At 57.1% G+C, this 17,208-nt stretch overlaps 1 protein-coding gene and 1 long non-coding RNA gene across 2 annotated transcripts in view; one reads left to right on the top strand and one right to left on the bottom strand.

The window, feature by feature from the left end:
- Nucleotides 1-17,208, bottom strand: part of ALAD (aminolevulinate dehydratase) — a 29,392-nt gene that overhangs the window by 4,490 nt on the left and 7,694 nt on the right. Inside the window, exons 2-11 of the mRNA XM_048822876.2 lie at nt 12,836-12,983; nt 10,710-10,760; nt 8,783-8,879; nt 7,610-7,745; nt 6,846-6,929; nt 6,431-6,519; nt 6,009-6,064; nt 2,182-2,269; nt 858-944; nt 32-161 (exon numbers count right to left, since the gene is read on the bottom strand). Coding sequence (XP_048678833.1) covers nt 32-161; nt 858-944; nt 2,182-2,269; nt 6,009-6,064; nt 6,431-6,519; nt 6,846-6,929; nt 7,610-7,745; nt 8,783-8,879; nt 10,710-10,760; nt 12,836-12,948 — 931 coding nt within the window. The 5' untranslated portion in view covers nt 12,949-12,983. The remainder of the gene's footprint in view (nt 1-31; nt 162-857; nt 945-2,181; nt 2,270-6,008; nt 6,065-6,430; nt 6,520-6,845; nt 6,930-7,609; nt 7,746-8,782; nt 8,880-10,709; nt 10,761-12,835; nt 12,984-17,208) is intronic.
- Nucleotides 9,750-17,208, top strand: part of LOC125623463 (uncharacterized) — a 28,503-nt gene continuing 21,044 nt past the window's right edge. The window contains exon 1 of the long non-coding RNA XR_007353011.2: nt 9,750-9,876. This is a non-coding gene — a long non-coding RNA (uncharacterized LOC125623463). The remainder of the gene's footprint in view (nt 9,877-17,208) is intronic.

The raw sequence follows: 17,208 nt of genomic DNA on the forward strand, positions 1-17,208 counted from the left end.
CATAACGCTGACCCTGCCCAGCCTCACTCACCTGCTCGCCTGAACCCGGTCATCACTTCCATGACAGCAGCCTTTAGGCTAAAGGCCCCTGCCTGTGCTCCGTGCCACAGCATGGCAAACTCCCCCGACACGTGGTAAACAGCCAGCGGGTGGGCTGGATGCTGAAAACAGCAGCAGGAAGGTCAGTGAGACAACCCTGACCCCCAAGCTGCATGACCCAGCCCTGCCGAGTCCTGCAGTGCTGGCAGCAAAGCAGGGGCTCAAGGCAGGTTGTTCTGTAGCCACCGACTCTCAAGGCCTTGGGAGTTAGAGGGAGCAGTGTCTGCAGTGTGCCCTTAGCAACCCCACCCACGAGATCAGGATCTTCGGGGGGATGGCAGGTGCCACCACTTCACGGGCCGGTTGTCAGTGTTTGAATGGCTAGGGTTAGAAACACACAGCTCCAGTAACTGGGAGGATTCAGGGCAGAGCTTCCAAGCAGCAAGGCTTCCCATCCCAGATGGGCACGTTAACAAAACACCGGGGTCTAAGCAGCCAACCATTATCCCAGCCAGAGCAAGATGCTCCCTCTCCCCCAACTCACTCTATTGGTGGGAGCTACAGCAACATGCCCATGGGGAGCACGGTGCCGAGGAGCCTCCCCCTAGGGTAAATCGATTGGAAGGTGCTCCAGGGTCTAGGACTGTGCTGCAGCTTGTACACTGCTGCACTCACGGCTCAGGGCCTTTTCTGCCCTCTGCTAGGCCCAGGGGATTGTCCCCTCTGGCTTTAGTCTCTTGGTCGAGCCCAATGCCCACTCTACAGCCACCCACTCTGTGCCCCATCTCTAGAGACAGTCCCTGCCAAACAGGGCTCACTTTGGCCTTGACATCTCTCACAAGGTCGAGGTAGGGCATCCCCGGCTTCACCATCAGCATGTCTGCTCCCTCCCGCACATCCCGGTCCTGCAAGGAGAGAACAGGTCAGGGCGGGGGCCTGTGAGAACAGCACAGGGACTGGGGGGTGGGGGGACCAGCGAGTCAGCCTGATGGCTGCCTCCCAGGTCCTGGCCCCAGTGGGAGGGGAGAGCCCCTTCCAGGGGACAGTCCGGTCTTCCTAGCACCCTTTGTGCTCCGCATGGCACCAGCAACAAACAGAGCACAGCTAAGGGCAGGCCAGCAGGAGCCATCCTGCAGTCAGCCCCACTCCCACACAGGAAGGGAGACGATCCCCTAGGCTGTGTGATATGAAAGGGATGACAGCGGGTCTGCGTTTCAAGGAGGAAGACCATGAGGGGAACGGTGCGCTTGCCCAGGCCAGCCGCCAGAGGCTGAGGCTCCTTCATGTTAGACCCAAACACAACACCCCCTCCCCTGCCCACAGAGCTGGTGTTGGCTCAGCCCACTCACTGCTCTGTGTGACTGACAAACGTGAGCCATTGCAAGCTGGATCAGAGGGGCTGAGCTGGGCTCATGGCCTCTGCAGGCCCTAGGATCTCTGGGCAAGCAGGGGCTGGAGCAGGAGACGGGGAAGCCTACTCAGCTCTTTGCTAGAGGATGGGTTTGCCCGAAAATGGCGGATGTGCATGGAGATTGTGGTTGTGACAAAAAGAGCAGCAGTAACATGCATAAGGCCAACGTGACAGCTACCAACAGCATCCTCTGCTGAGCTGAATCCTCAGGTCCACATGCCAAGTGAAGCCAGGAGAGGCCCAGCTGCTTGGCATTGCTAAGCTGGACAACCCCAGGAGTTAGCAGTCCCGCAGGTCGCTGCAGGAGATCCTCAACTGTTCCAGGCCAGAGCCACACCTGGCTGCTCCCACCTCACAGCACCATGGGAATGCTTCCCTGGGCCCTGACTGGGCCCACCCTCCAGGTGAGGTGGGGTCTAATCGGTGGGACAGGCTTGCCCTGCTGCTGCCCAGGTTGTCCCAGGGCAGGTACAACAGGCCAGGGGTCCCGAGGATCTGCCACACCGTGACGCCCATTCCTGTCATGGAAAGAAGTCAGGTCTTGGAGGGGAGCGGAGACCCACCTCCACACTCAGCCCACGGATCAGCCTGCAGGAGAGGGCAGCTCTTGGCACCTAGCCATGCTGGGATTCACTCTGCTGCAGGACATTACTGTGACACCAACACCTACTGCCTAGGGCAGCTGGGCTGTGGGCCCATGGGTGGTGCCCCCTGTGGGCAGGCTCACTCACCACAGCTCGCAGGGCCAGGCCCCGGGCGCCTGGGGGAAGCTGGTAACATCGTCGGTCTCCGAATGCAGGTTTGGACAGCGCAGCGTCTCTGGGAACACAAAGGAGACACCAGGCAGTAAATCAGCAGTCTGGCTTCAGAGAACTCCCAGGAACCAGCACCTCCCTCCCAGGAGAGCCTAGGCACCAGGCGACCTGCCCGTAGCGACCCCCTTGCTGGGGCGGAGCAAAGCCGGGGGAAAGAGGTACCTTAGTAGAATCCCATCCTTCTCCCAATCCAGGAGGCAGCGGCTTGCTTAGCCACCCTGAAATCCCACCAGAGAGAACTCTGCCCTCCAGTGAGGCCTGGCGGCCTGTGACAAAGTGGGAATTTTTGTAATATTTTTATGAAGCCTGTGTGTGCATCAGTTTCCTTCATATTTTGCAAGGCTGCCCAGTTGAGGAGGGTGGGGAGCAGTTTGCTCTCAGGGCAGGTTAAGAGACGTAGGCGTGAATATTGCCTGGCTGTCTGAGGCTCTGCCTATACTACAGCTTATGTCGGCAAAACTTATGTCACTCAGGGATGTGAATAAACCACCCCACAGAGCAACATAAGTTACACCGACAGACGCGCCGGTGTGGACAGAGCTATGTTGATCGAGAGCTTCTCTTGCCGACAGGCTCCGGCTGCTTGCAGGGCTGGAGTAGTTAAGCCGAGAGGAAAGTTTTCTCCCGTAGATTGAGAGCAGCTACATTAAAGAGCGTACAGTGGCGCAGCTGCACTGCTGTAAACTCTCAGGCCATGTCTACACTAGCGCTTATGTAGGCAAAACTTCTGTTGTTCAGGGGTGTGAAAAAAGCATCCCCCCGAGAGACGTAAGTTTTGCTGGCATAAGCACTGGTGTGCACAGCGCTATAGGTGGGAAAGCCTCTCCTGACAACATAGTAGGACCGCCACTCATTGACCTGGTTTTATGATGTCGACAGGAGAGCTCTCGCCCATCGGCATACCGCGGCTACTGGCGTGATCTTACAGCAGCACAATTTGTAAGTGTAGACATGGCCTCAGTGTAGCCGTGCCCTAAGCCGGGATGGGTCATTAAAAATGAGTGGCCCGAGGACAATGGCAAATCCAATCAACATGACTGACACCTAGTAGGGAGGTAGATTTCCCCCCTCTCAGCTGGAGAACAAAGGACTGGGAGGTGTGAGGTGGAGGATAAGAGTTGGCTGCTGGAAGGAGTCTGGGCTCTCACCTGGGAACTGACCAAGGAAGTTGGATGGACACACACAGAGCTTCAGCAGTGGGGTTGACTACAGCTTGGCTGGGCTCTGGGCTGACCAGAATGGTCTGTGCTTTAACCTTTAATTCTCTCTGCCAACCTAAGGACTTCCTATGCTGTGTTCCAGCTGACTAATAAACCCAACTGATTTGACAGTGCTGTTTGAGGTCTGGTCTACACTACAGATCTATATCAGTATAACTGAAAAATCCATCCTCTGAGCGACATAATACCACCAACGTAACTCCCCGTGTAGCCAGCGCTATGTTGGCAGGAGAACTTCTCCTGGAGACAAAGCTATTGCCTCTAGGGGAGGTGGATTAACTAAGCCAATGGGAAATCTCTCTTCATTAAAACACTACAGCAGCGCAGCTGTGCCAATGTAGCATTTTCAGTGTAGACGTGCCGAGTGTTACTGCAAACGCTCGCGGAGGTGCGTTAATCCCTGCAGAGCATACAAGTCTCTGCCACGAGTCTGTCTCAGGTGGACTTGCTGGACAGAGCTCCCGCCATGCAGCAGGGGAGCTGATGGCTCAGAGGTCCAGTCTAAGGAGGTGGGGAGGCCATGTGGCTTACTTTGGAGGAAGAGTGAGACCCCAGCAGGTCTGGCACACTGCAGGGGTTCCTCCTAGAGACTGTTCCAAAGCTGGAGCATAGCACTGATCCCATAAATCTGTGACACAGCCCCGCCCCAGCAAGCGCACAGGCTGCAATAACACAGTCCATCACCCCCAGCTCCCCTAGGGCAGTGGTTCCCAAACTTTTTACCTCATACTCCCCAGGGCTGGAAGCAGGGTCACAGATGGGGTAAGGGAGCCTTGGCCTGGGGCTGAGGCTGGCAACGGGGGATGGGGCCAGAAGTGGAGCTGGATGGCATGCCCCCCCCCACTGAATGTTCCTCCATGCCCCCCTAGGGGGGGCATGCCCCACAGTTTGGGGACTTCTGCTCTAGGGTCTGGAATGAGTTAGTTCAGACCCCACTGTGACGTTGCACTCCACATGTTTTATGGAAATATGATAATGAGTGTGGCTATGATGTAACTGGAACATGCTTTATGCAAAAGGTCCCTTGTAAGGTATCATTACAAAACTTGTGATCTACTGGGTGTGCTCATCCTATTTGTATGAATGTATCATTCTTGGATCTGAAGCTAGAAATATGCAGCACAACTCTGAGGTCCTACTGTAATTATGCAAATCTCGCAGGACATGTGACCAAGTCACATGATACTGGAATTCATCTTAAACCTGGTGCTTTTGCATTTAGAAGGTGGGGTGGGAACCCAGAGAGAGATACAAAGGATTCCTGCCTTGCGCCAAACTATAGAAGGGGATGGAGGAGAACAAAGGGGGCTGCAGACATTAGAATTCCCCTAGTTACAAGGGGAACTAACAAGGATTGTACCAGGGAAAGGACTGGGCCCAGACGAGGAAGGAGTCCAGTCTGTGAAAGAAGCTTATTGGAACATCTCTGAGGGTGAGATTTACCTGTATTCAGTTTCTTAATGTATTAGGCTTAGACTTGTGTGTTTTGTTTTATTTTGCTTGGTAACTTACTTTGTTCTCTCTGTTATTACTTGGAACCACTTAAATCCTACTTTTTATACTTAATAAAATCACTTTTGTTTATTAATTAACCCAGATTAACACCTGGGGGAGCAAACAGCTGTGCATTTCTCTCTATCAGTGTTATAGAGAGTGGACAATTTATGAGTTTACTCTGTATAAGCTTTATACAGAGTAAAATGGATTTATTTGGGGTTTGGATCCTATTGGGAACTGGGTGTCTGGAGATAGGTGAACTGCTAAGCAGTTTTTGTTTAAAGTCTGCAGCTTTGGGGGCATGGACCTGACCTGGGTCTGTGTTGCAGCAGGTTTGCGTGTCTGGCTCAACAAGGCAGGGTTCTGGAGTCCCAAGCTGACAGGAAAAATGGGCTCAGAGGTAGTCTCAGCACATCAGGTGACAGTCCCAAGGGGGTCTCTGTGACCGAACCCGTCACACCCACCTCTCCCCACTTTTCTGAGCCAGAGCTCAGCCCTCAATGGACCTGCTAGCCCAGCAAGTTGGGACCATCCCCAACACTCCCTCTCTGGGGTGAGATGGGCTCTGTGCAGTTCTGCAGCAGTTCCAGTTGAGTCCACACTCCCGCTCCTGCCCCAGGTGTCCCTACTTGAGAAGCAGCTCGCAGGGCTGAGAGCACTGACAAGAAACAGAGCTGAAGCCAGGTGGCAGGAGAAGTCATCTCCAGGCTTGGCAGGAGGAAGAGTGAATCTCTGCAGAGCTATACTCTGAGGGACAGATGAAAATCCCTGTGTGGGAGCAAATACTAGTCTGCCCTCCCCATCCCTTTCCTGGAGAAGGAGATACATTCCCCGCTTTACACATGGGGAAACTGAGACACAAAGCTCAGCGCAAGTTAGTGTGAGTCCCAGACCCAGAGCTCGGGGCTCCGGAGTCCTACGTTCAAATTGCTTGGATCTGCAGGCCAAGCACAAACCCTTTGGGGTTAGACACGGAGCCCGGCCAACACGCGGCTCACACTCACCCCTGCCCTTGGAGACACTCACCTGAAAGGGCCATAGAAACAGGAAGCAAACTTGGCGCTGTAGCTCATCACAGAGACCTGCAGGGGGCAGGAGAGACATGGCAGGGACACCACAGTTGCCTCCCAGCCCAGCGTGGAGCTGGGGGAGAAAGTCTCTGCTGCAATTCTCTTGTACTGTTTTCCAACCCCCCAGGCAGGAGCCCTGGCATCACCCCTCCTCCTCATCCACAGGCATGCCCTTCCCATCCACTGGAAGTCCCTCCCTGTGGCCCCATGGAAGCTACCACCGGACGCCCCGGCCTACCACTGTGGAAAGAAGGGAGCGCCCTTCTCCACAGGCCCTGTTCCATACCATCTCCCCTGCGCTACGCACACAGGTCCAGCTGTGACATCGCTCCATACTGAGCCCGGACCGATCCCGGCGTGCGTGCTGCCCCTGCCCACCTTGTTGCCCATGTTATTGGAGATCAGAGCCTCTTTCATGGCTGCGATGCGTCCGTCCATCATGTCCGAGGGGGCCACGATGTGGCATCCTGCAGGGAGAGAGCACGGGCACTGAAGAACTGCAAGGAGCAGTCCCTGCTCCAGGAGCCATTCCTGGCCATGGGGGGGGGGGGACTCAAAATTGATGTCCCAGCAGCCAGGACCTGCTGGAGGAGAGCAACTGGTTCAGACACCCCAGTGCCCAGGAGCTGCAGGTGGAGTCGAGGGGAGATAGGATGGGCTCACAGCCCCGCAAGGAGAGGCCAGCGGCTGCTACCCCCCTCAGCACTGCTCAGGTATGTTCCTGGTAGGGCCAACAAGCAGGGTGAAGCCAGGCAGCCAGCAAGAACCCGCTGCTGCTGGGAACCCCTCTCACCTGCCTTAGCATAGGCTAGTGACACCTCTGCCAGCCGCTGGCAGCTGGCCTCATTCTGGATGGTGCCATCCTTCCGCAGGATCCCTGCAAGACAAGCCCAGGGTTAGACGGGGAGCACAGAGCACCAGCCAGAACTGCCAGGAGCCCTCTGCACAGGAACCACTGGAGAAGGGAGAGAGCCCCACGCCACACCCAGCTCTGCAGGATTGCAGGGTGTGACTGGGCGGGGGGAGCAGGTTCCTGGAGACGGCTGAAATATGGTGCGGGGTTTGGCACAGCTTGGGGTGAGGCCAAGGAAGCCAACTAGAAGACCAAGGCCCTGCCGGCTGGAGGTGCTGTGTCCATCCCAACTGCTGAGGGAGCAGGGTTAGGACAAAGGAGGGGGGGCCGCAGTGGTCATGCTGGGGAGGGAGGGCCCTGGCAGGCAGAGCCCAGAGAACTAACTCTCACACCTGGCTGTGGGACCACGTGTGAGGAGAATGGAGTGGCCGGCTGTGCATCGTTCAGTCACTGCAGCCTTTGATCTAATTCTGCCTACCCCCCCAGGGTTCCCTGGCCTCCACGCTCAGTGCCCTGGCATAGCCAGCACATCGCACCACGAAGTCATGTGCGGACAGGGGGCAGGGCGCATCCCCAGCAAAGAGCCCACTAGCTGAGCACACACCAGCGAGGCCCTTCCTCCCCTCCCAGCCGGCAGCCTGGCTCATCTCGTGGCCATCGATCCATGCAGAGGAGGGTGGGTGAGTGGCTGCCCTGGTGCTCACCGCAGTGCCCGTGAGAGGTATAGGGGCACAGGCAGACATCACAGGCAATCAGCAGCTCTGGGAAAGAGGAACAGATCTTCTTTATGGCCTGGATGGCTGGGGTGTTCTCAACGTCGGCAGCCGAGCCCCTTTCATCCTGCAGGGGGAAGAGATGCTCCCCTGTAAATCCACAGGGCCAAAGGCTTCACCTCTCTGCCGGGTCCCCTTGCCCCACACAGAAACACAGACCCTGCATGGGCATGAAGGTGCAGCTGCTCTGCACACAGCTGAGGGTGTAGGAAGGAGGGTCCCACATCCTGTTGGAACTGGAGCCTGGAAAGGGCCCAGGGAGTTTTTGGAACAGCAAGGGATCAGATGTGGATTTACATCTCATCCCAACGCCAGCAGCTCCCCCAGTGACTAATGGAGAGCGTGCTCCCTATTGAGCTATCCACCCTGTTCCCACAGCACAGTACTGCCCCCTAGCACCACCCAGGTGTCAACACTATGGGTGAGCGCCCCCTACTGAGTCATCTGCACCTCTCCCTGCAGCGCCGCACCCCTAGCGCCACACTGGGTGGCACTGGGGTCAGCACGGACGAGGACAGCATACTCCACAGCCACCCATATCACTTGGGATGGACTGGGGAGGTCTCCCATCCAAGTGCTGTCCTCTCTCTACCCTGCTTAGCCTACAAGATCTGACAAGCCAGAGTCCAAGATCTCAGAGAACAAGTGAAAATGCAACTGAAGGACAAAGCCGGTGACTATGAACCTCCCAGCTGATCTGCCCCCAATCCCTCAGTTCTACCTGTGCCCCTGCATTAAACACCCCATAACCCTTCACCCCCAATCCTTCAGTTCTACCTGTGCCCCTGCATTAAACACCCCATAACCCTTCACCCCCAATCCCTCAGTTCTACCTGTGCCCTTGCATTAAACACCCCATAACCCTTCATCCCCAATCCCTCAGTTCTACCTCTGCCCCTGCATTAAACACCCCATAACCCTTCAACCCCAATCCCTCAGTTCTACCTCTGCCCCTGCATTAAACACCCCATAACCCTTCACCCCCAATCCCTCAGTTCTACCTGTGCCCCTGCATTAAACACCCCATAACCCTTCAACCCCAATCCCTCAGTTCTACCTCTGCCCCTGCATTAAACACCCCTGTGACCCTTCACCCCCACCAACCTTGGGGACTTTAGTGGGGACACCAAAGATCAACACGCACTTCAGCCCCTCGTCCACTAGGGGGCGGAGCATCCCCTCCAGCTTGTTGACTCCATACCTAGAAGAACACAGGTGTGGGGGTGGTGCTGGAGGGCCACCGCAGTGCTCCTCCCACCCACAAATCAGCCGGGGCTCTGAGCTAGGTTAGTGCACGCAGCCCCTCGGCAGGCCAGGCACTGCTGGGCAGGCTGCTACCCACAGGCAGCCCGGGTGCCAGACCAGTGTCCCCGAGCAGGGCCATTCCCAGGGCAGCGCACCTCTCAAACAACAAGGATCCCCAAGAAGCAGCCCCCACACAGCCCAAAGGGCTGCGACTAGCCGGGCGTGGCCCTGCCCATCATTAACCCTCCTCAGTGCCAAGGCCAAGTTCCCTCTCTTCCGGGGAGGCCTGTGTAGCCAGCCCTCAGGCACTGCAGGGGACTGGGCCACTCACCATGCCACCCAACAGGGAACTCCTGGCACCTGCTGCCAGGCTGGCCTTGCCCCCAGCATAGGGAGAGCTGCATGTGTCTCCCACTCTGCCCACAGAGGGTCAGTGCCGACTCTCCCATTCTCCTCCCCCATCCCAGAGGGGTTTTTCATGGCCATTCCTGCCCTGCCAGTGCTGTTGCGTGGAGGTGCCTGGATTGGGGGGGAAGGGGGGGGTCCTGGTGAACACTCCATGCTCTCCCCCTCCCCACCTTCCCCCGCACCGGCCTGGCCAGGGGACAAGGCCAACACTCAGTGACTTTTACCCTGTCCTTGCTTCCTGAACGGGGACAGGGCAGGTTTCAGTCCCACTTAGTGAAGAGCTTTGCAGGCAGCTGAGCATTCAGCAAGAGCAGATGCCTCTGGAGATCTTGGGAGCAGCTGTGGGAGGAGCAGCCTGGAGCCTTATCTGGGGTTCCCAAGGGGCAGGGGGCAGTGGCAAGGCTGGCTGGTGTTCTATCTGCTGCCTGGGGACGAGCCCAGTGCGAGGGCTCTGCCCTGGGACGCTCCATTATCTCCCCGTTCATTACAAGGCCCTGCCCAGCCTCACACTTGCGGCTCAGCTCTACACGACTTCGGCTCTGGAGGTAGGACCAGCAGTGCCAGGAAATGCATGGAGGGCGTCTGTGGGAGCCACCACCCCACTGGGGTGGGGAGGGGGGGTGGGGGAGAGGTCTCAGAGGGTTGCCCTCCATCCTGACAGTGAGCGGGACCAATTCCCCAAGCCCAGCAGCACCGCTGCTGGCAGAAAGGCCCAGGGCATGACAGGGCAGAAGGCACTGCCCTTGTTCAGCCCCAGCTCCTGCCACCAAGGTCCCCCAGACTTAAACGGGCAGGGATTTTATTCTAAAAACCCCAGCCCCCAGCTCCCACCTTGCCACTGCCCACTTCTCAGGCACGACATCCCCCTCCACAAGTGCCAGGGGAGCCAGGCCAGAGCCCTGCTGACAACAATGGCAGCCTCCGAGCATGGCTGCCAGGAGCCTGGTAAGATCCATGGCTCGGCCAGGGCCAATGCGCTCTACGGGAAGAGCAGCCTTAAAAGGGAACACCTGCTGCTACTGGAATTAACTGGTGCATTATGGGAATTCCTGGTAGCTATCCCATAGTGCCCCAGTGAGTGCTCACAGTTGGAGGTGTATTCTCAGTTCATCCTCCCCTGTGTCCTTGTGCAGCTCCCAGAATCCCTCCAGCTGCTGGGTGCCATGCGCATCCCCAACATGGAGGCAGTGGGGGCTCCGTTGTCCTTGGCTAGACCCAGATGGAGGACACAGAATGGCCAATAAAAGCCCCCAACCCTGACCCCTGCAGCCTGGAGCTGGGCAGTCTCAGGCCCCGTCCCTTGAGATAAGGTGCACGGCAGGGAGCACTGTCCGGATTGCAGAACAGCCCTAACACAAGGATCTCCGCAGACTCCTACCTGGCCTGTCCGGGGAGGCTGGCGATTGGCTCCACTGCGTCGGGGCTGTCACTGGGGAGTCAAACAGGACAAACAGCCAGTGAGAGTTGGGCTCTCCACAAAGTGAAGCTGCAAGCAGGGAGAGCCCCGTGACCGGATATGTCGGCTGTGTGTAAAGTCGGGCAGCTGAGCGAGCGAGTCAGAGATTGGGCTCAGCCATTCCCTGCACCAGCTGCTCAGTTCCCAGAAACACAGCGTCCGGGGCCCAATGCCAGGCAGCTTCCTTCTCCCTGTGGGCCTGGGAGTGCTGGAGAGCAGCAGGAACAGGCATCCCACCCCCTTGCCACTCCAGTCCCAGAGCAGGAGCTCTGCAATGAGCCGAAGCAACATCCACCTGGGGGCCAGCAGCTTAGACCTCGACGCTGCAGTGCAGAGCCACCGGGAGCTCACCAGAGAGTAGAACAAGGCCATGCAGCAGCAGGGCCAAGGCAGGTTACAAAGGGAGCTCTCCGGCTCTCTAGGGGTTACAGTCTCAACTTCCTGAGCCTGATCCGCAGGGTCTCATGCTGCTCTTGGGGGGACGGAAGCGGGGAGAAGAGAGGAGGAAGCCCCGACCCCAGCCGCACACGCTGCATTTCCCTTGCAGCTGGGAGGGCCAGCAAGCTTCGTCCCAAGTGCCACCTTAAGAGTCACCGCAGCGGGCAGAGACCAGCGCTTGGCCAGTTCTGCCTCCAGTGCTAGCTACAGAGGATCATCTGCATGGGCTCTTCCCAGCACAGGCAGAGAACGTCACTGCCCAGGAGAGCCCAGCCCTGAGAGCAACCAGGCCAGGTTTACCCCGAGCCCCAGAGGCTGTGGCAGGTGCCACTCAGGGAGGGGCTCACAATGAAGCAAATTCACAGCCTGGTGAACCGTCCAAGAGACCAGATGTCACGGCGTCACCAGGCAATGCTCTGGAACTACTCCCTATGAAGCCAGTCAGGACTCTGGGGGAGCCTCCTCTCTGTGAGCAGACTGTCTCCAGGGCAAGAAGCTTACACAGCTTCGATGTTTCTGGGTCTGACCTCAGAGCATTCAGCTGTGCAGCCATAGAGAGGGCTCTTAAAAGGCTGGAGCCGGATCTATTTGGGCGGCGCTTCATTGTGTACATGGACCACGCACCCTGGCGTGGCTGCACCAGATGAGGACTTGCTGTGGGAAGCCAGAGGGCCCTGCACCCTGACTCTCAGCCAGCTGGTAAAACAGAAGGTTTATTAGTCGATAGGAACACAACGTAGGACAGGAACTTGTTAGCACAGAAATCAGTGACTTTCAGCCAAGTCCATCTTGGGGGGAGGGGAGCCCAGAGCCAGGCTCTGGTTCTCCCTCTGTGCAGCATCTGTGCAGGCAGCATCTGTGCAGGAGCAACCCCCACAAAAGTCACACACCCTTATTCCCACCACCTAGATACTGGTGCAATACACTGAGGGGAAACTGAGGCACACACAGCATTCATACAAAACAGTAACGCTCACATAACAAGGGAAAATCCCCACTTTGTCACACCAGATTCCACAGGGGTCATGGCCTCATTGAAACACAGCATGCTGAGGAGGGGATGTACAGCTCCAAGCCTGCCAGCGTCCCATAGACCACGTCAGAAACCGCCCCCACTGGGCAGTGCATGCAGACAGGCTCTGCCGCCCCAGGACAGACATCTCAGCTCAGCAGCCCTGGCATTTCTGGGAGGGTTAAAAAACCGCCCCAGGGGAGGCGCCAGGCCGGTCACAGATGACAAGCTGATTCAGGTCCAGGGAAGGGTGGCAGTGAGCAGTTTCCCCTCGGAGTCAGAGGTTACTATGGGGTGACATGCCCATGGCCACTTCCGCAGCGAAGGGAATTCAGAGCAGCTGCCCTGCCCCTCCCATTGCACACTCAGCCAAAGGCAGGATGCTGGTGTAGAGGGACCACGGCTCTGCTCAGGATGGCAGCTCTCCCGTCCCTAGGTGGGTGGCTTGCAGACTCAGGGGTTGTACACTAGCCGGGAGCTGCTGCCCCTTTGTGTGACCTCCTCTGAAGCAAGGAAGCTGCTCCAAGGGCTTTGTCTGTCCCCAAGAGATCTCCTCTCGCCTTCCCAGCTGGGAGCACAGGCTCCAGCCCTCACTTACGTGACAAAGATGGGGTAGATGAGGTTAGAGGCATCGAAGGCCGTGGCCGAGGTCTGCCAGGAGCGCAGCACAGGGTGGAAGTAGCCACTGTGGAGCACAGACTGGGCCTGCATCCTGGAAACTCAGCAACGGGCTGTGAAAGGAGAGCCTGAAACACACAAGGAGAAACAGCAGTTTAGAGGCTGCACCCCAGGGAGAGTCACTGAAGCAAGTGCCTCAAGCCCTCAAGGCTCCAGGCAGCCTCTGACAGGCTGTGCCCCGTGGGAACACACAAGCACTACATGCGGGCTAAGCAAAGGGCTTCCACTGCTTCCCTCGGGAGACAATTCCACAGTTCAGTCAACAGCAACTGATACTCAAGCCAAGCTTTCCTGTGATTTGCCATGTGGACAGGGCACTGGGCTGGGAGCCAGGAGACCTGGGTTCCAGAGAGACTCTGTGCCTCGGTCTCCCATCTGTAAAACATGGATGATACTCACCCGCCTCTGCAAAGAGCTCAAAGATCTCTGGGTGAAAAGGTGAATTATTCAATCCATCCACATCTGTCACCACCAACCTCCCCTGGCTGGCTGTCAGAGCAACACCACACCGTGTCTCCACTCCTTGAACTCTGCAGAAGGCACTTGGTGACACCTCCCACTTGAAAAGCCCGTCTGAGTCTGGAGAAGCTGGGTCAAAGAATCCAGCTGTGATGGTCTAGCTCAAACATACTTAACCCTTCAGGGACTGCTGATGCTGCAGGGACATCTCCCCAGACCAGCACCATTCATGCACCAGTGACGCTAATTCCTGTATCCGTTAGTTACCCAGTCCCAGGTAACAGGGACAAAAAGGAACTGAACTGCCGGCTCACAGGACCAAGACCCACGTACTGCTCCGGAGGTATCCGCACACCAGTCCCACCACATGCTTTCAGCTCTGGTTAGTATGGTGATTTAGGTCATGCAGATCACGGTCTTCCCATGGCCACCTGGCTTCTCTCCTACAGCAATCACAACAGGGCTTCAGCAGCTGATCTGCCACAGACTGCTAGAGCTGCAGGAGGCAGAACACAGTCACTTCTAGCTCTACATGTTCTTGAGAGCGTGGCTGACAACATCAATTGATGACTGAAGGAGGAAGTAAAGAGCATGAGAATCCAATCAGCAGCATTATGGTCCGATATCTGGCAAGCCACTACAGCTAGACAGCAACCTCCCCAGGAATCCCCTTCCGAAGGTTCTCAGGCAGATAAACCATTGCTACCAGCCCTGCCGTCCAACCTTCACACAGTCACTGGTCTCTTGGCCTAGCAGTGCCTCCTGGCCTGAGTCCAGGGCTGGACACTGCCCATCCCAGAACCCCTCCAGCGGGGTTATCAGTGCCAGACCCTTCTGCAAAGGCTGTATTTGCGTCAGGGAGGAAAAGCAGAGGCACCCCCTCAAGCGGACATGTGGATACTGCAGCCCGGATATTCCTGTGAGAAGAGGAGGCTCTCACGGGCAGGGGTCCCCGAAGGAGCCAGGAGAGGCAGGCTGAGTGCAGTGACTGCCGCACACAAGATGCCTGGACAACGACCGCTGGTTTGCTCAGCGTGGTGGTGGAGGCAGCTGCCGGCTCTGAATAGCTATCCATCAGGCAGGCTCCGAAGCTGCCAGTGCTGGTGAGCTGCAATGGGCCAGGCTGACACGACATCCCGTCTCCTCCCGTCAGTGCCATGGTGGGAACTCCCCGCTCCACGTCCATTAATGCAGCACCGGACACTGAGCCGCACAGCTCCAGGGAGAGGCTACATCCCTCACAACCCTCGGCCCCAAGAGAACCCCGAGATGCAGCAAGAATGAGGCTGCCAGCGTCCAGCTGTGCACAAGCCAGCCCCTCAAGATCCAGGGGGACCTGCCCAAGCCCCCTCAATCCTCCACCTCCCGCATAGCCACAGAGGGCAGCTGTGCACAAAGGGCCTTCTGCTGCCAGTCAAAGTGACCTTGGCTAGTCCTAGAGGTCACACTGCCTACAGCACCCAGGGCAAAACAGAGCCTTGGGTAAGTGCCAGGAGCAGAATGACTGAGCTTGTGTTAGAGAATCTGGAGCCCAGCCAGTAAGAGAAAGAAGCAGATGTGAAAACCAGAGACCAGGCACTGACAGTGAAATCTATCTATTTTTACGCTCCCACCCATGAAGACAGTATCCAAGACCCTTCCTTGTAAGATCGACAGCAACTGCGTAGTCCCCTGCGGACCTCCAGGATTTCATTTTCAGGGTTGAAACTCTGCTTGGGGTAGAGATTTTGTTTCTGAAATAAGAGTTAGAAAAGACTGACCCAGTCAGCATGGCCATGCCAGGCCCACGCAGGATCGTGCCCTACACCAAGCACTTGGTCCCTTCCAACAGCATGGCCCAGACCACTTCTTTGACAAGCAATCCCACAGATCTTTCCCCATGCTCAGATTAAGCTCTCGCGTAAAGGTGAGCAGGAGCCAACTAGCCCCTATCTGCTAAGGGCTGTGTTTGGGAGGTTGAGTTCTAGTCTATGCCAGCCACTTGATTACCTTGTGCTCCACCCACCATCTGTCGTCTCCAGCTTTGTCTGGACTATGATTTAGTGTTGTGTGGCTGGATTGTCGTCTCTTCTAGAATTCTAGTCCAGACAAAGCAATTGTACTCTAGCACATGCTGAACCAGCTAAGGCATAGCCTAGCCTGCCAGCTCCCAGGCGCAGTGCTGAGAGCATACAGCACCCAGCGCAGTGGGCTCCAATCCCGGGGTGGGCCTGTGGGCACACCCAACACGAACACAGCCGTGGGATTCCCGCCTTTGGTGTCAGCAGCAAAGCACTGAATAGCCATGACGAACCCGGCAGCGAAGCGCTCCAGGTAAGGACCTGACAAGCCAATCCCCAAAGAGTTGTGCTGCGTGTGGAGTCACCGGGAGAGGAGAACAGACGCTCCCTGGAGTGGCTCTCACAGCCACAGGTCCTGCCCTCGCTGCGGGCAGCCAGACAGTAACTCTCAGCGACGATACCAACTTACTGCTGCAGGAAGCAGCCCCGGCAGATCGACTCATCCACAGAAGGCGGGAGGATAGTAGGGAAGCCTGGAACCCGCAGCTACGTTGCATTCCAGTTCTGCCTCATAAGGGAGGGGATATGGGACGCAGAAGCTCAGCTCATTTGGAGAATGACGGTGCAACGGGGCTTTAAGAATTCACCCCTTGGCTGTAAAAGGCTGGAGGAGCCAGAGAGACAAGAGGGGGCAGAGCCTCTGGAAAAACCAGACTGAGCAGCTGCTCAAAGGTCTTTGCTCAGTAAAATAACTGTGCCTAGAGCAGGTGGCCCCAAAAGGGGATGTGCAGAGGCTTGCAAGGGAAAGGGAGGAGTAGGGACTGTCTGGGTGCTATCGTCATGTCTGTATTTAGGCCTTGTCAAGGACAGTTCATAACCAGGCTCAGCTGCATGGGAAATGCCGGCCCATCAATCCCAGAGGAGGTCACCTGCAACTCTTAGCCCAGGCGAACGGAGCTGGCCAGGTGGGTGCATTCGGCCAGGCCGAGCTATGACAATGAAGTCAGTCATGTGAAGCAGGCCCCCAGGCGCATGGTGGCGGGGAAAGATGGGGGTTTGAGCAGTCAGATACCAGATTCCCACATGCTTTGCAGCGAGCAATCCAGCTCCACTGTGTGTGTCTCTGCAGAGGGAAGATTCAGTCCTGTTACGAGGACTGCCTAGCAACCTGGGCTGCAATTCCCTGCTGGAGCCCTGCGAGGCAGGGACAGCGAGAGCCCCCTGTACAGGAGGAGCAGAGAGGCCGTGCCACGGGCAGCATGACACAGAGCAGAGCTATGCTGGGGGAAGCAGCGCTGAGCAGAGCACACGCAGTAAGGCAGAGCCCAGACCCAGCGCCTGGGGATTATTCCGGGGTCCAAGTCCATGGAGCTCAAAGACACCATGACATTAAATGGCCTTGGGGGGTAGCGTCCTGGACGACGGCCACCAGACAGGAGGGTTAACACTGGGAGCTACATGGGGCTTTCTGGGGTATCAGACCCTTCCCTGAATTCTCAGCAGCAGCAGGACATCCCCCTCTCCCCAGGGCTAGAGCTGGCAGACAGCTTCCTTCACCACCCTCTGAACCTCCCCCAAACCTCGAACCAGAGCACTGGCTCCAACCCTTCGAGGGCTTTGGGGAGGGTTAGGTCCATGCCCTCTGATTCCACCACCCTCCCTCTCTCCACGGGCCCTTCTCAGAGATCGGCTCTAGCTTGGTCACAAGACACGGGCCGGATGCAGGCACCAGTGGGGGACCCTCTGCCCTGCGTTGTATAGGAAGTCAGACTAGACTATCCAAAGCTCCCTTCTGGTCTTAAAATGTCTGGATCTAAATGGGCCAAAGGGACCA

Source organism: Caretta caretta, chromosome 16, assembly GCF_965140235.1.
Source record: "Caretta caretta isolate rCarCar2 chromosome 16, rCarCar1.hap1, whole genome shotgun sequence".
In the NCBI taxonomy this organism is placed as follows: Eukaryota; Metazoa; Chordata; order Testudines; family Cheloniidae; genus Caretta; species Caretta caretta.